The sequence below is a fragment of the Sprattus sprattus genome (assembly GCF_963457725.1).
Source record: "Sprattus sprattus genome assembly, chromosome: 2".
In the NCBI taxonomy this organism is placed as follows: Eukaryota; Metazoa; Chordata; class Actinopteri; order Clupeiformes; family Clupeidae; genus Sprattus; species Sprattus sprattus.
Genome location: NC_137921.1, coordinates 38,382,392 through 38,408,095, shown reverse-complemented (window position 1 = coordinate 38,408,095; position 25,704 = coordinate 38,382,392). Strand labels below are relative to the sequence as shown.

Sequence of the window (25,704 nt, the reverse complement as noted above, 5' to 3'; positions counted from 1 at the left end):
GTAAAATTCCTCTCCCCATTGTTGTTCAAATACACACAGAGATAGTGTATAATGACACTCAGCCAGGTGTGGTGCATATGGGGCTGTAAAGAGTTTCGTAATCAGAAGTTAAATTGTACTGCAGTGGTGGCTTGATGGTGATGATTAAATGTTTTTTTTGTTTTTTTTTTGCAGGCAAAAAGGAAATGGTGACACACATGGACGAGCCTCTGGTGGAAGGTGAAGTTATAAAATCTCCCTTCACAAATAACCAACACTCTACGGTCCTCAACACCTCTCTTGCACTCGTCCACTTTCAGACCTCTTTGCTCCCCCCCCCCGCAATCCATCCATCCACCACCCTGCACCCCCTTTGAGGCCCTCCACTCCTCTTAGGTGAACTGTCCCATCAGGCCATTCAGTGTGGCGGAGGACATCCACAATGCCTCCACCAGGTTGTATTGGCAGTAGCCCATGCCGAACCCAAAGGCCACATCGGTCACGTTGTGACGGCCCAGGAGAACCCGGGAGAAGCCCACCAGGGTGGCCCAGAGCACGACCAGCACACGGAGCGGCGCTGCCAGGACCAGGTGGGCCAGCAGGAATCGGGCGCACATGGCTGCTCGCGTGGCGTGGCCCGATGGGAAGGAGTAGCGGTCCACGGAGAAGGTGGCAAACATGTCCATTCGGTTGTGGGATGGGCGGCGACGACGCACAACTGCTTTAACTATGCCGACCAGGATCAGGTCCAACACCAGAGCTGTGGGAGACACGGAGACACACACACACACACACACACACACACACACACACACACACACACACACACACACACACACACACACACACACACACACACACACACACACACACACACACACACACACACACACACACACACACACACACACACACACACACACACACACACACACACACACACACACACAAAGCATTATCTAGAATCTACATACTAATAAAGCCTGCAACTGCACATCACTGCAACTGCACAAACTAGTACAAGTATTGTCAGACTTCATCCAAACCAGTAGCATACATAAAGTAAGGTTTATAAATTTGGCACAATTACAGATGAGAACAAATAGCGTGAGCACTGCCAGGAACACGCAGACAGGTGTAACGATAGCCGGTGAGTACTAGGGCTGAACGAATTGGGAAAATAATCTAATTGAGATTTTTCCCCAAAATATTGCGATTCGATATGCGATTTTTAAAAATGTTATCCTCTTTTTTTCTCCAACAAAACGTACTGAATGATTTAAATGACACAATATTAGTGTGAAATATTCTTTCCCACATTTTACATTTGTAATTAACTGCTCATTACAGAAACAAATCGGTGGCTTTGCCACTGTGCATTTAAGTAATTTAAACAAAGTCTAGTATAAACACAAGGCATGCACTTTTTAAATTGGCCTTATGCAGTAATTGTACTTCAGGGTTAGGGTTAGGATAAGCAGTTTTACCTTAAAATAACAGCTTTGAAAATTGGGGCACTACAATGACTTAATATGGAGAATCGCCTCTGTGCCATTGCCATACCAGGGTCCGTAGGCAAATGACTGCGTTATGTAGTGCCTGAAGCCGCCTGGTTTTTACTGTCTGCCGAACTAGTTAGTAGCTTATTTGCCGTCTTGTGTTGCACTTGCTTGATGTTTGACTGTGTTAGGACAGTTGTTGACTAACTAGTTGGTCATAGTGTCAAAGTAAGCACATTTCAAGAGATTTCACTAGTTGGAGCCACCAGCATCTCGTTAGTAATTAGCAAGTGATCCGTTATGCTGCTTTAATCACTGTGTGCAAAATTTTCCATCTTAAAAAAATAAATAAAATAAATCGCGTTTTTTATTTAAGCTGCGGTTTGAAAATCGTGTCTCATCATATTGCGATTAAACCGCAAATGCAATTAATCGTTCAGCCCTAGTGAGTACTATCCTGGATACCAGCCTGAACTCCGCCCACAAAATCTTTGGTCTGGGAGATTCAGTATGGACTTGAGCTAGTTGGGAGAGATTCAACGTCTTGGAAAAGTGATCTGACCAATCAAATTGTAAAGGCGGGCTTTATACGTTGATGGACAGATGACCAACCAACGCTTGAGTTGATTAGATTAGGGATGCACGATATTGAATTTTAGCCGATATCCGATATGCCGATATTTACAAGCTAATTTTGGCCGATTGCCGATGCCGATACCGATATACAGTACTGTGCAAAAGTTTTAGGCAGGTGTGAAAAAATGCTATGAACCAAGAATGCTTTGAAAAATGTAAACAATAAATGTTTATTTTGTATCCATTTACATGGTAAGACTGAGCAAAGCAACAGGACACAACGTAGTTATACTGCATCAGCAGGGTCTCTCCCAGACAAAGATTTCAAAGCAGACAGGGGTTTCAAAATGTGCAGTTCAAGCTCTTTTGAAGAAGACGTTGAGGATCGTAGACGCAGTGGTCAGCCAAGGAAACTTAATGCAGCTGATGAAAAACCCATCAAGCTTATTTACCTTTGAAATCGGAAGATTTCAAGCAGTGGCATCAGCTCAGAACTGGCAGAAACCAGTGGTACCCAGGTACAGACATTTACTGTCCGGGGAAGTCTGGCCAGAAGTGGTCTTCATGGAAGAGTTGCAGCCAAAAAGCTCTACCCCGACAAGGAAACAAGGCCAAGTGACTGAACTAAGCACGAAAACATAGAAACTGGGGTGCAGAAACATGGCAGAAGGTGCTCTGGACTGATAAGTCAAAATTAGAAATATTTGGCTGTAGAAGAAGGCAGTTTGTTCGCCAAAGGGCTGGAGAGAGGTACAATAATGAGAGTCTGCAGGCAACAGTGAAGCATGGTAGAGGTTCCTTTCCAGTTTGGGGCTGCATTTCTGCATGTGGAGTTGGAGATTTGGTCAGGATGAATGGTGTCCTCAATGCTGAGAAATACAGCCAGATACTAATCCATCATGCAATACCATCAGGGAGGCGTATGATTGGCACCAAATGTATTCTGCAGCAGGAACATAACCCCAAACATACAGCCAATGTCATTAACAACTATCTTCAGCTTAAAGAAGAACAGAGAGTCCTGCAAGTGATGGTATGACCCCCACAGAGCCCTGATCTCTACATCATCGAGTCTGTCTGGGTTTACATGAATAGACAGAAGAATTTTAGGAAGCCTACATCCACAGAAGATCTGTGGTTAGTTCTCCAAGATGTTTGGAACAATTTACCAGACGAGTTCCTTCAAAAACTATGCGCAAGTGTATCTGGAAGAATTTATGCTATTTTGAAGGCAAAGGGTGGTCACACCAAATATTGATTTAATTTAGAAATTTCTTCTGTTCCTTCACTGCATTTTGTTAATTTATGAAGAATTGATGAAAATAAACTGTTAACACTTCCATTTGTTAAAGCATTCTTAGTTTACAGCATTTTTTCACACCTGCCTAAAACTTTTGCACAGTACTGTATACTCCTCAGCTTTTTGTTTATTGAAAAGTCTATCCTGTACTAGAATTAATCTGTTATTATGCTAGGGTATTGCTGTAAATACAGGACATTACAGACTTGATTTGTATCATTTTAGAAATAGACATTCACTCATGAAACTGAAATGTTTTAAAATATGGCAGATTTATTTATATTTTCACCTCACAATTTTCATACTTAAACAGTACCTCCTTGAACTTGAACAACTACACTCTGGAAATGCAGCTTGGCTTACTTGGCAAGCTAACGTTGGTTAACTGACTTACAGTTTAATAACGTCCCTTCTAGGATTTCTAGACTAATCTATGTAACGTTGTTGCCAAGTTAGCTGTATAAATTCCATAAATGCAAAAGTGAGCCATGTACAGATAGTGTGGGCTTGTGACATAACGTTTCACATCCCGTGAAATGAGGTATCATCAACTTCTCTGGTGTCACGTAGCATGCAAGCTAACAAGCTAGTGTCGTCTAGCTAAATCCGTAACTTATTAACGTCTATTAGCGCGACAGGTAATGTTGTAAAGCGTGGCACGCGGGTGGTCTGCATCTATGCATGCAACCTACGTTATGGCCAAGCTGCATCTCCTCCTCCTTCTCCTGAAAAGTTTTCTGACAAATAGGCATTTTGTCATCATCCTCTGATACTGTGAAGTAGGCTACTGCCACACAGCCGACGCTCATAAACATTTGCTTCGCGTGCGCATAATTTACACGTCACCTTATCGGCCAGGTATATCGGCAGAAATTTTTCATATCTGCAGATACCGATAATTACGTTTTGAAGCCGATATCTGCCGATACCGATGTATTGCCGATATTATCGTGCATCCCTAGATTAGATAGATAGAATATACATCAAACAAAGATGGCACTGTCTCCGGAGCTTAGTGGGACATATTTTATATGATTTAAGCTATCTACACGACTTTTTTTATGTCTACATTGACTCGGTTAGTTGTGTATGTGCAACACGAATGTTGCCGAGGATAGTAGGTCTTAACTATAGCACTCTGGACCATTATTGATAGGTTATGCTAACGTGTAGACAAAAAAAACATTGAAACAAATGGTAGCTAGCTATAGCCTTGCTGCTAATAAGTACGTGAGCAGGCATATCTCACAGATATTGATAGCGCATTCATTTTGAAAGAGGAAAAAAGAAACGCGATCAAGCCATTTGTCGATCGAAAATATGTTTTTGCCGTCCTTCTTACGGGATCCGGTAAAAGTTTTAATGTATCAGATGGTCATACTATGTTGCTCTGATTAGTTGTAGGTATCCAATTGAGCGAAGAGGCATTTTTTTTCTTGGTTCGTTGAAACACGCCCCATAATCACAGCCCAATGGCTCAGCATCAGACTCATATTCTGACTAGAATTATGAGTATGACATCGTCAGGCTAAGTGAGTACAGCACTCCCCAACACCTTAAGGCTGGTTTATGGAATCAGATCAATGCCATAAATATTTTGTAATCTGTAATATAGATTTTGTATCTGTAACATAGATTTAGTATCTGTGAAACCATCTACACTTTCAAAACCTATCTACAGATACGGATTTCAAATACGAAATGTATCTACACTTTCAAAAACTATCTTCACTTTCAAAATGTATTTACAGATACAGATTTCAAATACGAAATGTATCTACACTTTCAAAAACTATCTACACTTTCAAAAACTATCTTCACTTTCAAAATCTATCTGCAGGTACGGATTTCAGTTACGCATTACGGATAGGGATACGGATTTCTGTTACGAATTACAAAATCTTTTTGGCACTGTTTTTACAGCCTTTCTAAAGAGCCAATCAGCGCTTTTGGCAGATTTTCTAAAGCGCCAATCAACACATTGTATCCTGTACTGACTAGCCAATCAGCGCTAGCTTGCTGGCAACTGCTGGCCCGCTCATTATTCAATAGTTATAATAACCTAAATCTGCCACCGCTCTGCCTAGGGAGAGATCTGGGGTCTCCCCCGCACGGTTTGAATACAATTCGGTGTACGAACGCCGTGGGGGAAGTTAAACAAGCATGCCTTATGTCTGGCCCAAAGGCCTGATGAACACCTGTACTATTTAGTTAATCTTAGGCTCTGGCGATTCAGAGATCGCTTGGCTGCAGAACGCATTGTAACTAAGAAATTGGTCTCATATATCTCTTCCACTGAGACGCTAGAAAACTCGCTTCCACAAAAAAATACACAATAAAACGTTTTCAAGGACTTCAGAAAATGGTTACAAATAGCCTACCCCAAAGTGCCATGAAAAGAAACGAAAATGACATTGCAAGGTGGTTTTGAAATCAGGCTGGTCATTATCCAGCTGTTGAGGATGCATATGCACTTAACGGTATACCCCCAGCATCACTTTGTGATAATGGGTCATATGAATACGGTTCATGGTTAACTTAATTAAATGTATTAATAGGAGATCGGTCACGAAAATGCTAACGTTAGCTTTCGTTAGCTACCAAAGCAGATCCTAATATCTTCCATACAACGACAAGGGTCTTTGAAACAGGTGGAACGAAGTGTGGAGTGAAAACCACTGACTATGATTGTGCGTTTTACAATGACTTTATTAACAACTCCAAATATAGGACTTCTTACTTGTGCCATTTCTCGGTCTCTGATCCATGACTGCTGCATACACCGCTTCACTCAACTTTCCCAGTTACCAGCAAGCTAGCGCCGCTGATTGGCTAGTCAGTACAGGATACAATGTGTTGATTGGCGCTTTAGAAAATCTGCCAAAAGCGCTGATTGGCTCTTTAGAAAGGAAGTAAAGACAGTGCCAAAAAGATTTTGTAATTCGTAACAGAAATCCGTAACTCGTACTTGAAATCCGTATCCGTTTCCGTATCCGTAATGCGTAACTGAAATCCGTAACTGAAATACATATCTGATAGATTTTGAAAGTGAAGATAGTTTTTGAAAGTGTAGATAGTTTTTGAAAGTGTAGATACATTTCGTATTTGAACTCCATATCTGCAGATAGATTTTGAAAGTGAAGATAGTTTTTGAAAGTGTAGATAGGTTTTGAAAGTGTAGATGGTTTCACAGATACAAAATCTATATTACAGATACAAAATCTATATTACAGATTACAAAATATTTATGGCATTGATCTGATTCCATACTGGTTTCGAGTTTGAGTCTGGCCTAGGACTTTGCTTGTCTACATAAAGAGGTTACACAGACAGAAGAGCATTTAATAACATTAATATCAGTTGTAATTTTCGTTGAAAAATGGAAATTAAATTGTCAGTTTCATGTCATTTCTTGCCTGTCAGCTGCCAGCATCACATCAAACTAATCCATTATCTAAATTGCCCCATCCCAAATTGCACACTGTACAAACACACACACACTGAATGAATGCTTAGCCCATGTGGCAGTAAAGAGATGCAGTTCTTTCATCCCTAGAGGTGAAGCTTCTGCTTATCCCTTCACCCCCTCTCCCCTCCCTCCCCCCCTCTCTATAGGCTATCTGTCAGAAGTGCTGTTCAGTACTAGAAAGGGTGGTAGCAGGCTGGCTGCATATATGAAAGAGAATGAGGGAGCGAATGAAAGACAAGACCAAAGGGAAAACAGCAGGAGGGTGAGGTATGAGGATTAAAATAGAGAAATAACACTATTGGGACCGTCTTGTAGGGTAGGAAGATTTTGCTGCAGGGCCACAGCATTTGGCATTCAGAGCCAGTCGGCCACAGGGATAGGTATTTCTGGATCCAGTGACGCCAGGCAGAAACTTGGCCTTGTTTTTTTTTTAAATTTTGTTGGACAATTGTACTGCCATCTAAGAGTGTATGTTGCTTGTAGCTCAGTGTGAACACAGCAGCCATGTATGCATCTAAATGCTTCAATGGCTATGCAGTGTTTGGGTGAAAATATTTGCTTGCTATCGTTTTGGATAATATCCGTTGTTAGTAGGGTTGCAGCGGTATAAGATTTTCACAGTATGACAACCGTCTCGGAAAATCCTGGATTCACGGTATTTCACAATTATTAGTATTAGTATTATTATTATCAGTTACAATGGCCCTTGGAGGAATGAAAACAGAAGGGGTTTTTGTTCATGTTTTCTTTTTGTTTACTTCAGTCAGCTCCCCGAGCTGAGTAAGTCAGAGATTACCGAACAGACAGACAACGCCGATATAGCCGGGAGCCAGGATGTGGAGAATTATTTTGATGCATTTCACGATTGATGTTTAAACGGTCACACATTTTTTTTCATTAGGGAGTGAAGTTATAAATGGGACACCCACTTTTATCTGCACAGAGGGATGGTGTTTACAAAGATGGCCACAAATGTTTGATGTTCCCTTCTTTGTCAGCAACTTTGTCTCTGGTTGCATTGTTTCCCTCAATACTGATAATAAGCAAATGTACATGGTATGATAACCATCAATTTTCATATCACAGTTTACCGGTATAAAGATGCAATCCTAATTGTCAGCTCTTCACAGAATCACTGCTTAACAGCCTTATTTTCCACATGCCCCTTTCTTCCATCTATACAATGTACATTTGACATTGGAATATAAGAACTGGATTGGAAGGACAGCATCACTGATGTCAGTAGTCAGCATCACATGCACAAATAAGCACAATTACACATGACCCAATAAGTCATCCTGAGTTTGCTGCCACCAAGTTGCCCCCCCCCCCCCCCCCCCCCAACAATGCTGCCACCAAGTTGCCCCCCCCCCCCCTAACAATGCTTCACTATGGCAGGGGTTAGCGAGTACAGGAGTGCTGGGACACTGCAAATGTAGGCCAATACATTAGGCTCCCTCTGCAGGCGGACCAGCTGTGTAGTCAGGGCTTGCCCTTGCTACAACAAACAAGTCAATGGGAGGCACAGTCATTGTATTTCTAAAACTGTCCAGCTTTGCAGTTTGGTGAGCCTGTCGAAGTCAGATGTGCAAAACTCAGAAAGACAGCAACAGCAAGTGACCTGTTGTCATACACCATCAAAAGAAAACTAGGTTACTACCAAAATGCATGGCATGTCGTTGTCACAATACTGACTTTAATGCGGTCTTTAAAGTTCTACCTTGCATCTCTGAGGAGAACGGCACTTCATCATTAGAAAACACGAGACTAGACATGAAGATGATGGATTAACGTTGTGTGAAACAGGTAGCCTGACTAGATGCTTCAATTCACAGGAAGAGGATCTGCATAGGAGTGGTTGGGATGTTGACATAGAGGGGGAAAATAGGTGAAGCATATAGAGTAAATGACAATTACTTTTTTGAAATGCAGAACTATAGACATTTACCCATGAGTAGGTTGAGCATGACCTCTTGGCCGGCTGCGCTATCGCTCTTGTAGAGGCAGTAAGCAGCACCAACAAGCCATGGTATCCCATGTCCAGAAATCTCGATCAGCTTCATCAGCGGCCGTATACTTCCCCAGGATGAATCTTCACAAGCGCACACTCCCAGACGTTTGGAAAGCCACAAGTCCGTGGCTAACAGTGAGCTCAACGCTATGCTGACAATCGAAGGGTTCAGTCGCATACAGTCTTCTTCCGGCAGCTGTCCGCCGGTAGACGAGGTAGATGCATTAGACGAACCGGAGCCTCGACGACGAGTCGGGCTCTCGGATGCACGTAGTCGAGCTGATGTTGGGTCGGAACCTTGTCGCTGCAACAAAGTCTGTGGTGGACGTCGATTAAGGGACATAAACTCATAACGCCCGTTGCCACCAATACCAGGGGAACTGCCACTTCGTCCACCGCTATTTTTAGCTTTTGGGGAAGACATTTTGATTAATATTTTTTACTTATTTTCGGGTACGGTGCAACCCGCTTTCAGTAGGGTGGTTGTAGACGAATAATGTCGCTGAAGTTTCACTATTTCTCGTCTCAGTTCATCCCTTCACAGGTGACAGCAGTGTCAGCATCCGAAGTGACTTCCGCCATCTTTGTTTTACCGCACTGTAGGATAACTGGGAAATAAACTTCCCTTGAACAGTCAGTCACGTGACCAGAAATGAAGCAAACTGATGGCAACAAATGAAATGCCGAATCGCTAAAGAGGAAATGTATGTGATACACAGTTTCTGGCTAAATGTGAAGCTACAACATGCTGCTAAAAGGGAAAATCTCTAATGCCAGGGCTAAATAATTCGATACTACTTTACAGCAATCTTTAGTTGAAACCCTAAACGTATTGACCTTAGAGGCCGTTTACATCGAGCCTAGTTTATGGAATCAGATCAATGCCATAAATATTTTGTAATCTGTAATATAGATTTTGTATCTGTAATATTGATTTTGTATAGTGAAACCATCTACACTTTCAAAACCTATCTACAGATATGGATTTCAAATACGAAATGTATCTACACTTTCAAAAACTATCTTCACTTTCAAAATCTATTTACAGATACGGATTTCAAATACGAAATGTATCTACACTTGCAAAAACTATCTACACTTTCAAAAACTATCTTCACTTTCAAAATCTATCTAAAGATATGGATTTCAGTTACGCATTACGGATTTCAAGTACGAGTTACGGATTTCTGTTACGAATTACAAAATCTTTTTGGCACTGTCTTAACTTCCTTTCTAAAGAGCCAATCAGCGCTTTTTGCAGATTTTCTAAAGCGCCAATCAACACATTGTATCCTGTACTGACTAGCCAATCAGTGCTAGCTTGCTGGGAACTGGGAAAGTTGAGTGAAGCGGTGTATCCAGCTGTCATGGATCAGAGACCGAGAAATGGCACAAGTAAGAAGTCCTATATTTGGAGTTGTTAATAAAGTCATTGTAAAACGCACAATCAGTCAGTGGTTTTCACTCCACACTTCGTTCCACCTGTTTCAAAGATCCTTGTCATTGTATGGAAGATATTAGGATCTGCTTTGGTAGCTAACGAAAGCTAACGTTAGCATTTTCGTGACCGATCTCCTTTTCACATTTAATTAAGTTAACCATGAACAGTATTCATATGACCCATTATCACGATGAGAACATTTAGCAGACAGACTGCTATTGTCTTGTTCTCCAGACACATGCAAAGTGATGGTGGGGGTATACCGTTAAGTGCATTAGAGTATACCGTTAAGTGCATAAGACATTCAAGCTCCAATTAGCAACATTACATTATGGTGGTTAATAAAATCAGTGGTCAGACTAAAGGATATGCGAAAATGAATTATATTTTCTATTGATAATAAAGAGTTTGGAACAGTACAACATGACATGTATGTCATCCCATTTCCCATGAGCCTTTGCTCCGGCCATTTTACATACATTTATGAATAAAAAAGCAATTAAATTGCTGGCCAATTTATATATGTGGTCATGAAAGTTATGTTACGTCTGAATAAGAAGAATTAGATCAAGATAGGAGGCTAATCAAAAATCAGTAGGCTGGGTTAATGAGAGTGAATTCGAGGCCCACCAGGAGTGAGATTTTGAGGGAGAACAAGGGATATATATAATGGTTGGAGATCGCAAATTGATCACGTGGGGCAATGACGTCTTCAGGTTGCGTGAAGCCGTACAGACGAACACCAGCCCCCGTACCGATTGAAATCTACTGAGGTGCTATGCACACGAAGTCTAGGGCCTCCGAATCGGATTTACTTTTCACACCAATCGAATCTTTTAATTTCGTAAATACGGAGGCTGGCAACGAGAGATTTGCGTAAACACGGAGGCAGCAGATTGTGGTGAACCGACTGTAGTACATACCCCACGCCTGTGGGTGGCGCTTTAGCGCTTTATTTCCACAACTGAAAAAACGTGAAAAACCTAGAAGAAGAGACTCAAAAGCACAAGGTAAAGGAAGCAGCAAACCTATAAACACATTACACAAGACATTCAAGCTCCAATTAGCAACATTACATTATGGTGGTTAATAAAATCAGTGGTCAGACTAAAGGATATGCGAAAATGAATTATATTTTCTATTGATAATAAAGAGTTTGGAACAGTACAACATGACATGTCTGTCATCCCATTTCCCATGATGCATTGCTCCGAGCATTTTACATACATTTATGAATAAAAAAGCAATTAAATCGCTGGCCAATTTATATTTGTGGTCATGAAAGTTATGTTACGTCTGAATAAGAAGAATTAGATCAAGATAGGAGGCTAATCAAAAATCAGTAGGCTGGGTTAATGAGAGTGAATTCGAGGCCCACCACGAGTGAAATTTTGAGGGAGAACAAGGGATATAAATAGTGGTTGGAGATCGCAAATTGATCACGTGGGGCAATGACGTCATCAGGTTGCGTGAAGCCGTGCAGACGAACACCAGCCCCCGTACCGATTCAAATCTACTCACTTTCTACCCCGGACTGCGATCGTTGCAGAAACAAGGTGCGGATAGAGAGTGTTCGTATGTATGATAAACTCATTACACAAGACATTCAAGCTCCAATTAGCTATCTGTATTAGCTATCCGTATCAGATTGACAAACTAGGCTCCATGTAAACGACCTCTGACTTTCTACCCCCGATTTGGATCGTTGCGGCATGAGAGTGCGGATAGAGAGTGCTCGTGTAAATGATAGGGCTATCTGTATTAGCTATCCGTATCAGTTTGACAAACTAGGCTCCATGTAAACGGCACTTCATCAGACAAGATTCACCCCTCCCCCGTTTGCTACATCCTCCGATCAAGCTATGCTAACCAAACGCGAACTGCCTCTTGTCACAGTGTGGAAGAGACCGCAGCCATGCCAGGTATCTTGCTGGGAGACGTGTTTCCCAATTTCGAAGCCGATACAACAGTCGGCAAAATAAAGTTTCACGACTTTTTGGGAGACTCGTAAGTAGCCACATATTTACCATGTCTCTGAACAACGTTGCCGTGTACATGAAATAGCCCGATTGCAAAGTTACGTGTTTATGAAACTGAAACATAAGGTGTAATTTTCATCTCTGTTTTTTAGCTCATATGTGTTCCTGTTGATTGAGACGCCGTGTGATGGGTAGAGGTTGAAAGTTAGATCTTTTGTCATGCATTTGTATAAAAGTAATGCATATCTTTTCATTATAACATGTGTCATGCTGCCCCTGTAGACCACAGCAGGCTGTTTCTAACCTAACCAATACCAAGCTGCTATTTTCATTGTCATGTGTTACATATAGACTCACCTAGACCCCGTGCACATTCCTATTACCCTTTACGCTGCAGAAAACATTTGAATCAAGTCTATTGACTGGCCATGTGTTTGTGTTACACAGGGGCTTGTGCATCTGCCATTAATTTGTCAAGTTAGTGGCGTGGACTGTTTGTAGAAAAGACGTTGGGGATGCTGACCTAGATGAAATTGGTTTGAAATTTGATATTCGAGTTTCAGAAATTATAAGTAGAAAAGTAGGATATATGTCAAAAGATATTGCATTTTTTTTTTAAACTGATGCACACAAGGATATCGGTATAATATTTTTGAATGAATCAAGTAGTTCTAGGCTACTTAGTAAATAAAAACCTTTGCTAACACTGGCTAAGTGAGGTGTCAGCTTAAAAATGCATGTGACCCATGTACAATGAATAGGCTATTAGCTTTGTTTTCTCACAATCATTGTGAAGTCAACTGACAAAAGATTCGCAGAGATATGAACTTGCTTCCTGTTTGGTATCTCTACTACTGATTCCGATTGCCTGTAACAGACAAACCGTTCCAGAATTTTAAAATCCATCTGATTACTTCAGGCACAGATATTTTCCTTGACACTAGTTGTTGGCTACACTGACATTATGTGGATCTACTACAGCCATTAGAATGAGACGGACAAAAACACGTTCCAAAAAGGTTCTTTCCTCTGAATATGCGCTGTGGGAAGTCCGTGACCTCGTTTTGGAATTAAGTTTTTAGTGAATATCTTTATCAAAAGCGAACACCAGTGAAGTATGTAACTTGCAAACGGTCCCTTACGCAGATCGTAGCCACGGAAGTAACTGAGGCCAGTGAACGGGTCGTGGAGCTGTTTCCGATAAAAGTCAATAGCGACAACATATAGCCTAATGTATTTTCTTTTTGACACATCTTATGGTTGTGTAAGCATACTTTCCATAAGCTCAATCATGTTATTACGTGAAGTGCTTTGTTGTGTATGAATTAATGTGTCGAATATCAAACGTCAAACCAAATTTACCGCGGTCCATTGCTGAATGGTGCATGCAACGTTCAATTCCAGGAATTTCCAACCCCACTCAGATCAATAGATCGTAACATTTCCTGGCCAGCACCTTACATTTCTGTTTAGGTTTGACTGATTATATTCCGAAGTAGGTTCTGTATGACAACAGGTGTGGAACCTTCACCCCGTGTCAGGTGGGAAGCGCTGCACTGGTATTTTGACATTGCAGAATTTCAGTAGCTGCACTGTCCTGTGGTCTGTTCAGAGTGACCACACACTAGCCTATATCATATGCTGTGTCCTCATACCAGTCAAGGCGCTGTCTCAACAAATAACTTTTGCTCCGTCTTGGATGCCACTCTTTTACAGATTACAAGGACTGAATTTGAAATAGGATTTACTCTCCAGAAAAACGAAACAAAGTTGAATGCCACAGGAGTCAGGAGGAGTTTGCAGACAAAGACCGAATTGTTCTCAGCTGGGATTGAGGCGCTTTCTCTATGGGCCTTGGCAGTCATTCTGCAGTTACCAATGTAGTATCAGTAGGGGGGGGGGGGGGGGGGTATATAACATGCGAGAAAAAACTGAGGTTGAGTCCATGGTCCATGGTCCAAGTCCATGGTCCATTATCAAAGTGTCAAACCGTGTCAATAAATAACCACCTCTTATAAAACATTTTTGTTTGTTGTATGGTTACAAAACTATGATGAAGGGTTATCTCTGCTAAACAGGGGATCAGAAACTGAAGACAAAATTAGCTAAAAATAGTTCTTTATGAGCTTGTTAGGTAAATTATGTCTTCTAGGCAAAGTTTGTGAGGAGCCCATAGAGATAATTGACAGACAGCATAGCAAAGTATCCCACTTGCTCCTTTTTGCTCACATTTGTCTCGCTCACACGTGATCTCTGCAAAAGGGGCCTCAGGACCGCAGCCACCTACCAAGCCAAAAATGCTTATTATCAGTGCTCTAAATCAAGCATTCCAATGGGCGAACTAGTGAACTTTACTTTTTCACAACTGGGCAATCACAAATAATTAACATTGGCAATTGACATGTTATTTCCATGCACTATTACAATTATGTTTTGGTTGAAGAGGTTTTCATGGATATGGGAAGTTTGTGTTGTTGTCTCGCCAAGGGAGTGATCCTTCAGGCGTCCGGGGAGTTGCACTCTCCTTCCTTCTCCCACACAAACTTCATACAGCAACACTGCATGACTCCTGGTCACATGTTTAACACTCCTCTCTTATCATGAGGTACTGCAGCAGATATTTCATAATCACACTGCTGTGCCTTTAGACAACACTCTAAAGTGTCATATGTTGTGCTGGTCTGTCTGAGGTCAAAGGTCACAAAAGACTGCATTCAATTGAAAACGATAAAGACATTTTTGTGTCAGCTTTTTCTGTGTGGAATTTCATGCTGTATCTGAGTTATCGCAGGGTTTCCTGTGATTTGAACTGCAAAAGGAAATGGAGGAATCATGCTTCTTGCACAAGAATGTTTAGGATCAAATTTATCACCGTGTAAACATGGAACACATCTGGTTAAAAGTTTGTTCCTGTGTTGATTTACTCACACAGCCATGGGAAAACTGCAGCCATGGACGCATGATTTGTCCTGGTGCAGCACTGGGGCAGTTATATAATAGTTTTTTTTTTTTTGTAACTCGGTCTACATTCCCCCAAATGCTTAGATTTCAGCTGTTGGGTTATTTATTACTGTTCTGCCTGTGCCAGATTGTGGACACCTGCTCTGCGGGCCTCTAGAGGTTTTGTAAGAATTTTTCCAGGCTGTTAACTCATTTTCTCCCCCCTTGTCTCTTTCTGCACTCCTTGGCTTGGTGTAACTCATCTAATTTTCTCCCCTCTTCCTCTCCTCTCCTCAGATGGGGTGTTCTTTTCTCCCACCCTCGTGACTTCACGCCAGTGTGCACCACAGAACTGGCCTGTGCAGCCAAAGTCAGTGATCAGTTTGTCAAGCGCAATGTGAAGATGATCGCTCTGTCCATTGACAGTGTGGAGGACCATCTCAGCTGGAGCAAGGTTGGTCTCTTTCACCAAGCCCCATAGAGTTTTTTCACCAAGCCCCATAGAGCTTTTTCACCGAGCCCCATAGAGGTCTTTCACCGAGCCCCATAGAGTTCTTTCACCAAGCCCCATAGAGTTCTTTCACATCTCCTCAGTGTACTCTTCCCCAGATATAACTCTCAGTTAATACTTTGGTGTTAACCAAAAGGCACATAAATCCCAAACCACATTGTTTGGTCTATCTAGAACTCGTAACATGCAAAATCAGTTTTAAGATATACCTGTTAGTCAGTTCAATATTTGAAGGTTTTGAAATCACAGCAGCTGAATTTACATCTAGATACATTTTAGTGTTGGTGACACCACACTGTTTCTGAATCTCCACATTGACATAAAACTTATGGATAATTTATGTGTCTCCTGTTCAGTTTTCCTCCTACACCTACTCTGTAACCACCAGATGAACTGAATCTCTACATGGCCTATCAATAGTTAATAGGTCTAAACTACTTACACAGATGGCTGTGTTTCATTGTTCAAGGTAGAGGCGGTCGGCAGGCCAGTAAAGGGGGTGGCTACATCTAGAGAACAGGGGCTATAGCTGATTGGGTCTTTCCTCGGGTTGCCAGGTTACAGCCCTTCGTTCTCTGCAAACCTCACAATGGTCAGAAAGGGGAGTAAGCTGGCCTGGTTCTGAATGTTACACTGGGATCTTTCTGATTGGACCAGAGAGCACCGCCCATCTCTAAGGCTAACATTTTTACCTTAGGTGCTTTTGGCAGATGGCTCTTCATGCTGAAAATTCACTGTAAAGAGGAATGCATATGTCTGAGACAAAACAACGAACTGAATAACTGTCTTTTACATTGAAGTCTTTTAAAATGTCCTATTTCTGCACTTATTTCTGGACATTTTCACAGCCATTCCCTACTAAAAAATCACTCACTAACACTCATCTAAAGTTCTTCCCAACAGTAGAATTTTCTGTTGAATTACCAGCTGCTGAGATAGCATTCCATGAATCGATACCAAATGAGGATTTTGATGGATGTTTAAAACAACTTTACTATTACATTACAGGTCTTACTGAATAAGATCTCCATTTCAACAGTGAAAGTGACTGTGCATAGTTTACTTTTGGGGTTATTGATTAATTGAATGTTGGCACAATTGTCAAGGCCAATTCCTCTCTCTCTATCTCTCCCTTTTTTTCATCTCTTCCCTTAACCCTTCTTTCTCTACTCCATAGGATGTGATGGCCTTCAACCCTGAGAGGGCTGGCACTCCCATGCCATTCCCCATCATTGCGGATCATAACAGAAAGCTGTCAGTGCAGCTGGGGATGCTGGACCCTGATGAGCTGGATAAAGACGGCATGCCCCTGACTGCTCGCTGCGTAAGTTACCGAGAAATTACATACCTGTCATACACTTACTTTTTCATAAGCTCTTTTTTTTTTAACTGAAGATGTTTACCTCAGGTGACATATTTTACTGAAGACATTTACCTCAGGTGACATATTTTTAAATTATGCACAACTGAAACGCATTGAAATCACTCCGTACCATACAATGGAAGTGGGTAATGGTTTCGCATTGCTGAGAGAGTTCGCTGGACCTTGTGTAATCTGCTAGCATTTGAAGCATTGATGTTAACATGTGTAGATATACAGTGGGGAAAATAAGTGTTTGAACCCCTGCCGTTTTCGCAAGTTTGGCCACTTGCAAAGAAATGTGTGATCTATAATTGTAATGGTAGGTGAATTTTAACAGTGAGAAACAGAATATCAACAAAAAAATCCAGAAAACTGCATTTTATAACATTTATTTGCATTTGATGCAGAAAATAAGTATTTGAACCCCTAGCAAAACATGACTTGGCCCAATCTCAATACTTCCCCTTACCCCTTATCTTCCCCCTTACCCTTGAAATTGCGCGTTCATGTGAGAGCTAGTGGTGTCTCAATACCCAATTTGATCAAGATTAAGGGATAATATTGAGGGCTATGTACCCCTTATTTTTAAGATTATCTGAGAGCTCACTTGCTCCTCCAAGGGCTATCCCAGAGCACATAGCGAAACCAGTTCGGGAATTAAAAAAAAAAACATGGCTGCTTGAAGCGAGGAATATTTTACATGAATAAAGCTATCTACACAACTTTTTATATGTTTATAATGACTCGGTTTGATCTGAAATGTGCTACACGTAAGATGCATAGTATTGTAGGTCTTAACTGAAGCTTTCAAACGGTAGTTTTAGGGTACAATTAGCGCGTATACCACCACTCCATTGGCTTATATGGTAGCTTGCCAGCTAGATGCTACATACACTACATGTAAGTATTTTTGGCTTATAATTAATTTAAAAATGACGACAGTCTTGTTTCGTGCTCTACACAGTTGTATACATATATATTTGCAACCATGTTCTTCATTGAAAGCTAGTTTCATAGCTCATACAGTCACGCATGATGTACCCGAAACCGAGTGGCGTCTCATTTCATAGGGGAAAGTTTTCAGCCCTTGGCCCTTACACTTGCAAGTGCTAGGGTTAAGACGAAGACAAAGACAAAGCAAAAGGGGCAAGGGGAAGAATCGAGATTCGGCCTTAGTACTTGGTGGAATAACCCTTGCTGGCAGGCACAGACGTCAGACGTTTCTTGTAGTTGGTCACCAGGTTCACACACATCTCAGGAGGGATTTTGGTCCACTCCTCTTTGTAGATCCTCTCAAAATCCTTAAGGTTGTGTTTTCAATGGCAGGGAATGAGGGAATTGAGGTTCAAGCCCAATATTCCACGTTACATGACCCCATCCATAGTCCCCTCGTTGCGGTGGAGTCGTTGTGTACCCTTGGCAGAGAAACAGCCCCAAAGCCTAATGTTTCCACTGCCATGCTTGACGGTGGGGATGGTGTTCTTGGGGTCATATTCAGCATTCTTCCCCCTCCAAACGCAGCAAGTCAAGTTGATGCCAAAGAGCTTGATTTTGGTCTCATCTGACCACATCCTGTCTCCCAATCCTCCTTAGAATCATTCAAGTGTTCATTGGCTAACTTTAGACGGCCCTTTACATGTGCTTCCTTGAGCAGGGGGACCTTGCGAGTGCTGCAGTACTTCAAACCATTATGGCGTAGTGTGTTGCCAATGGATTCCTTGGTGAATGTGGTCCTAGCTGCCTTGAGATCATTCACAAGCTCCCCCTGTGTAGTTCTTGGGTTATTCGGCACCTTTCGGATGATCACCGATACCGCACGAGGGGATATCTTGCATGGAGCCACAGACCTAGAGCGATTGACAGTTGTTTGGTGTTGCTTCCATTTACGAATAATCGCACCATTAGTTGTCTGCTTCTCACCAAGCTGCTTGCCGATGGTTTTGTAGCCCATTCCAGCCTTGTGCAGGTCTACAGTCTTATCTCTGATGTCCTTGGACAACTCTTTGGTTTTGCCCATGGTGGTGAGGTTGAAGGTGTGAAGTATGGTTCTTTGGACAGGTTTCTTTTATACACGTCACCAGTAAAGATCAGGTGTACCTTGTTAGGCCTAATGAGGACTAATCTGTGTGCTTCTTGGGCACATAACTGGTCATTGGGAGCCAGAATTCTTGCTGTTTGCTTCGGGGTTCAAATACTTATTTTCTGCATTAAATACAAATAAAGTCATAAATGTTATAAATTGCAGTTTTCTAGATTTTATTTGTTGATATTCTATTTCTCACTGTTAAAATACACCTACCATTACAATTATAGATCACACATTTCTTTGCAAGTGGTCAAACTTGCGAAATCGGCAGGGGTTCAAATACTTATTTTCCCCACTGTATATATTTATATGGATGTAATGGTTAATCATTTGATGTTGTTTATGTGATATTAAAGGTCTTTGTGATCGGCCCAGACAAGAAACTGAAGCTGTCTATCCTCTACCCTGCTACAACGGGTCGTAATTTTGATGAGCTGCTGAGGGTCATCGACTCCCTGCAGTTAACCGCCCAGAAGAAAGTTGCCACACCTGTGGACTGGAAGGTAAGCTCTACTTTCCAACCAAACTCATCAAGTCAAGGTACAAATTCTTTATATAACTCCACAATATCAGTAAAGTACAATTGCACAGCATTATGTTTGGAATACCCTCATCACACAAACATTTTAGAAGGTTGGTAAAGATAATCTACAACAGTTTCGCACTGATCTCTTTTTGATTTTTCTGTCTATCAGCTTGGCGACAAGGTCATGGTCATCCCCTCCCTCTCTGATGAGGAGGCAAACAAACTCTTCCCCGCTGGCTTCACCACTAAAGAAGTGCCTTCTGGGAAAAAATACCTGCGTTACACACAGCCATGAAGAAGGCTTGCTAGAAAGATTTAACTTAGAAGATCTGTTAGTTTATACATTTTCACCAGTGATTGCGAACCAACATATCTTCTTACCAAGCAGCATCACATATTCAATAAAATACAGCCTTTTACATGTCGGAACAAATAAAACATAGTGCAAGAATATTCATAGTGCCTTACTGTGCTGTAAACAAAATAAAGATCTTTTCTTACTGTGGATGTATCCATCTCAATTTACTGGTGTTTCCTTTGAGCTTGGGCAAATGTGATTTTGTCTTTGTTGCAAGTGCACTGCTCATCAACCACTGGGAAAGCCTGTTACTGTTACACCGTCACAATAAGGTGTCGGTCAGAAGGCCTTTGACCAAATTGCTCCAGTACAGACAGGTTTGGAGACGGGTGTAATATTTTTATGTTGACGATAAGTAACTCATATTATGGCTTATTGCTGAGAATTCGAGACTAGTTGAGGGATTTGGTTGGGTCTATCCTGTCTGTGATGGCTAATAGGTGTTCCTGAATTACATTTGCATGGCCAAGTTCTCATTTGGCACATGTTGGATTACTACACAAGAGAAACTGGTTTGTCTGGTTTTCTATAAAGAATCTTCCTCATATCATATTGTAACCAATGGCGCAAGCAGCAGGCTTCAATGCCATTTGCTGAAGGCTCAGACAACTGTTACAATATGCAGGGAAAGCAGAGGTCCCAGGTCTTGATTTCGAAGTGGGCGGTCATGGACCAGCTGGAGGACCCTGGAGCGCAGACTGTGAGGCACCCCAGGAGCCTGGCAGCTGATACGGAGTCTGTTCTGGGGCTGCGAGTGGAGAGGCTTGGTCTCAGGATCCAGGGTGCAGTCGCTGGCCCGTCCCCACCCAGATCTAGACCCGGGAGAAAAACAGGAACCTGGGTCTGGTCTCGTTGGAGATGCTTGGGTTTGATAAACTCCCATCCACTTTCACCGTTGGCTGCTGTAGTCTGGGGGTCTGTGGTATAGTGGCATACTCCCTCCATCCACCTGGTGGCGCTGTTCTGCAATATGATGAGAAGTGATGAGAAGTGATCAAGTAAAGTTTTTAATCAAATGTACCGCTCGTGTCTCACTGATAATCTACCTTCATCCGTTACATACACAACATATTGGCGACGAGAATGGCTAGTATCGGAATCACACAACCTCCTGCATTACTGGGAAGTCCGGGTGAGCCGACGATGTTGTATACAACCTGGTTACAGATGTTTGAAAATTATCTGCTAGCATTGACTGCTAACGACATGCCGGACAAACGTAAGCGCGCACTACTTTTGCACTGTTTAGGCACCGAAGGCCAGCGTATTTTTCTTAACTTACCTGACACTGGCACTTCTTACAAGTCTGCCTGTGACGCGCTGAAGATGTTTTTTGTGCCGAAAGTGAATGTCGTGGCTGAGAGGAGTAAGTTCCGTCAGCGTGCTCAGAGACCGGGCGAAACAACTGTACAGTACATTGCTGCATTGAGGGACTTGCTTGTGAACTGTGATTTTAGCACGTTAGCTGATGACATGATAAGAGATCAGCTGATCGAGAAAACTACCTCTACACGGATTAGAGAACGTTTACTGTTGGAAACTGACCTGAAATTGCAAAATGCCATCACGATTGCTACTCAAATTGAATCTGCGGTGGCTGAAGCTAAAGCTATAGCTGCTCCCGTGCATGATGCTACAGTGAGACTCGTTCAGCCGAGAGGAGGCAACGGTTCTTACAACAAGCGTTTCACACGAGGCAAAGGCAAGCCGCAGGCACCAGTCCAACACACACCTACACAGCACACTTCTCAAAATAAAACGTGCTACCGTTGTGGATCCAACTCACACTTAGCAAACAACCCCAAATGTGTTGCCAAGAATGCAAAATGCAACAACTGTGAAAAAACGGGACATTTCAGTAAAGTGTGCCGCAGCGCAGTTCCCACACACAGTGTCAAAGAGGTTGCTGTTCCCGATCTTACAGTACTACATGTTGCTCCTACCTCTTCTGTCTCACAAACAAATCGCCTTACCTGCACAGTGTCTCTTCATGTTAAAGATGGACAGTCACTTACCACTGATTTGCTTGTTGACACTGGTTCAGCAGTCTCCATTCTCCCTGAGAGCATCTACAGTCAGTCATTCATGCATGTGCCTCTCACTAAGCCTACTGTACGCCTGGTGACTTACATGAAAAAGCCTATTCCTGTACTTGGCTGTCTCCAGCTTGCTGTTACATACCACAATCAGAGCACACACACTGACTTCTACATCGTCCCCGATGGCACACCATTGCTTGGAATGGATCTGTTCACTGCACTTCGCCTACACATCCAAGATGGACAGATCGCCACACCTGACTCACCTGCTTCGCCACTGGTGAGTCACACAGTCAACACTACAAGCACATTAGGCGTTGCTACTGGATTCATACACAAAGTCAAAGTGCGTCCAGATGTGCCTCCAGTCCAGCAGAAACTACGCCGACTCCCATATGCTGTGCGCGACGATGTCTCCGAGGAGCTGAAACGACTGGAAGCCGATGGCGTCATCGAGAGAGTCGACTCGTCTGCCTGGGTGTCGCCTCTGGTGATCGTCAAAAAGAAGTCAGGTAGTCTTCGTGTTTGTGTGGACCTACGTGAACCAAACAGGTCTGTGGTGATAGACAGTCACCCCCTGCCACACATCGAGGAGGTCTTTACAGAGCTCCGTGGTGCTACAATGTTCTCCACAATCGACCTACAAAATGCATACCATCAACTGCAGTTACATCCAAGCAGCAGAGATCTTACAGCGTTTATATCGCATGATGGACTTTTTCGTTTCACACGAGTGCCTTACGGCCTGGCCTCAGCACCTAGTGCGTTCCAACGCATGATGTCTCAGATCCTGGCGGGTCAAAAGGGTGTGCAGTGCTACCTTGACGATATAATTGTCAGTGGAGAGACACCTGAAGTGCATGACGCCAGACTGAAAGCCGTACTTCGCTGCCTAAAGGAGAGTGGATTGAAGCTCAACGCTGAGAAATGCCACTTCAGAGAGACAGAGTTGCCTTTCCTTGGGCATCTCATCTCTGCCTCTGGCCTACAACCAGACCCTGGCCATGTTCAAGCTGTGCTTCAAGCTCCGCCTCCACACGATGCACACTCTCTACGCTCCTTCCTGGGCCTGACTGCGTGGTACTCAAAGTTCATTCCCAACTATGCCACGCTTGTGGAACCTCTCCGTGCTCTACTACGTCAGTCTGTTACTTTCCACTGGCCAGAGGAGGCGCAAGAGAACTTTTGCAAAGTGAAAGAGATCATTGCTACTTCATCTGCTCTTGCCTTGTTTGATCCTTCCCTTCCTACAGTCGTGACAACAGATGCGTCAGACTATGGCATTGGTGCTGTGCTGACACAGATGAAGGGCAATACAGAACAGACCATCGCATTCGCTTCAAGAACGCTTACTGCATGTGAACGCAACTACTCCACTGTCGAAAAAGAGGCCTTGGCATGCGTCTGGGCGTCTGAAAAGTGGCGTACTTACCTCTGGGGCCGTCATTTCACTTTACGGACTGATCATAGCCCCCTGACCACTCTACTCACTACCAAGGGCCTTGGACGTGCAGGCATGAGAATAGCTCGCTGGTCTGCTCGTCTGCTGTGTTTTAACTACACCATAGAATACAAACCTGGCCATGAGAATGTTACCGCAGATTGCTTGTCACGTTTGCCTCTTCCCATCACAGATGAACACGAGGAGATGGAGTTGGAGATGGTGGCTGCTGTGTCCCCCGACCTCGCTGCAGTTACAGCTGATGAGTTCTCCAGTGCCTGTGATGCGTGCCCTGTGCTACAGCAAGTGCGACACTTCATTGCCAAGGGATGGCCTCGTACTGCAAAAGGCCTAGACCCTCTCATTGTGCCGTACTTCAGTGTGCAGTACGAGTTGGCTGTGCAGAACAGTGTCATAGTGCGTGGCTCTCACCGTGTAGTCGTACCCCAACAACTACAGGCCAAGATGATCCAGCTCGCTCATGCTACTCACCCAGGAATCGTTCGCACAAAACAAAGAATGAGAGACTTGTACTGGTGGCCTGGAATGGATTCGCAGGTCGAGTCTACCATCAAATCGTGCCTCACCTGCCTGGAACATGACAAGACTGCAACCACCCGTACTGCTCCACTACAACCTGTGCCTACTCCTACCGCTGCCTGGGAAAAGGTAGCTGTGGACATTGTTGGTCCGATTCACACTGCACCTGCTGATTGCCGCTTTGCCATCACACTCATCGACTACTACAGCCGGTGGCCTGAGATTGCTTTCAGCTCTACTGTTACCTCTGCCACTGTTATGACTTTTCTTGCCACTGTGTTCAGCAGAGAAGGGAATCCCCTTGAACTGGTCACTGACAATGGCTCTCAGTTTGTTTCGGCTGAGTTTGAGTCTTTCCTTGCAGACAGGAACATCAAGCACTGTCGCAGCTCTGTGTACTACCCACAGGCTAATGGGGAAATCGAGCGCTTCAACAGAGTGTTCAAAGACGGCCTACAAACAGCCAACATTGAAGGTAAACCACTGAAACCTTTTTACACTGAGTTCTTGCAAACATACAGAGCCACTGCACATGCCGTGACTTCAGTGTCACTGCTGAACTGCTACATGGTAGACCTCTCAACACCAAGCTGCACATCAGAGGTTTACACTCCCTGCGCCCCTGCACTGACATAACACACCTGCAACAGAACATAAAAAAGAAACAAGAAAAATCAAAACAATACACTGACAAACGACGTGGTGCAAAACCACCCAACTTCCAGATCGGATCTACAGTCCGCGTCCGCAAACCTGGAATCATTGCGAAAGGACTGTCAAAGTTCACACACCCCCTGAAGGTGGTAGCCCAAAAGGGTCCTGCCACTTACTTGCTGTCCGATGGAAAAGTGTGGAATGCCTTCCACCTTTCACCCTCATCTTCCACCTGTGCTGCTGTTCCAGCATCACAGCCTGATGATGTTTGCCCATCAAGCAACCAAGGTGCCGAGCCACCTGACCCTGAACCTGTGCACTCACCGCATCAGTCTCCACGGGTACCGAGAGTACGACACGCTCCTGCGTGGCTCGAGGAATATGAGACTTAAAAAAAAAAAAAAAAGAGAAAAGATGTGATATGATGTAAACATGTGAAGATGCTCATTGTTCACTGATGATCAATATACAGTTTGCTTACTTACCTGCTTTAATGTCATAAGGTTCATATTGTGGCATAATACCTACCTTAACAATGTCGTTCAATTCATTACCTGTTACTTATTGATAGTATAAACTCTTACAATTTAAATGTTTATCTTTTGATACATACCTGCCTTTGAGATTAATGTTTCTACAGGTTTTAATACTTACCAAAATGATTTGCTTATTTCCTTGGATTCAAGTTACCTGAGTTCTTTCTAGTTTAATACCTGTATTCTAATTCTACTATCCAGCTTATTCTTACAAAGAGGAATATGTGGTATAGTGGCATACTCCCTCCATCCACCTGGTGGCGCTGTTCTGCAATATGATGAGAAGTGATGAGAAGTGATCAAGTAAAGTTTTTAATCAAATGTACCGCTCGTGTCTCACTGATAATCTACCTTCATCCGTTACATACACAACAGGGTCGCTGCTGCTTAAGTCTGTCGCTACAGCTTGCTGACTGGTGGCTGCTGTCCTTGTCACTCGTGGGTGTCAGCCTACAG

At 43.0% G+C, this 25,704-nt stretch overlaps 2 protein-coding genes across 2 annotated transcripts; one reads left to right on the top strand and one right to left on the bottom strand.

Annotated features, from left to right (window-relative positions):
* Positions 1–371: 371 nt before the first annotated feature.
* On the bottom strand, positions 372–9,381 carry plpp6 (phospholipid phosphatase 6; the record flags this gene model as incomplete). Its single annotated transcript, XM_080832951.1, has 2 exons — positions 8,772–9,381; positions 372–739 (listed from the first exon to the last, which is right to left on the bottom strand). Exons 1-2 carry the CDS (start codon positions 9,256–9,258, stop codon positions 372–374), a joined length of 855 nt encoding a protein of 284 aa, XP_080689077.1. The 5' UTR covers positions 9,259–9,381.
* A 2,770-nt stretch (positions 9,382–12,151) lies between these two features.
* Positions 12,152–20,195, top strand: prdx6 (peroxiredoxin 6). The gene is made up of 5 exons (XM_080832301.1): positions 12,152–12,282; positions 15,492–15,648; positions 16,883–17,029; positions 19,511–19,657; positions 19,850–20,195. The coding sequence occupies exons 1-5, from the start codon at positions 12,191–12,193 to the stop codon at positions 19,973–19,975; spliced, it is 669 nt and encodes a 222-aa protein (XP_080688427.1). The 5' UTR covers positions 12,152–12,190; the 3' UTR covers positions 19,976–20,195.
* Positions 20,196–25,704: the final 5,509 nt, after the last annotated feature.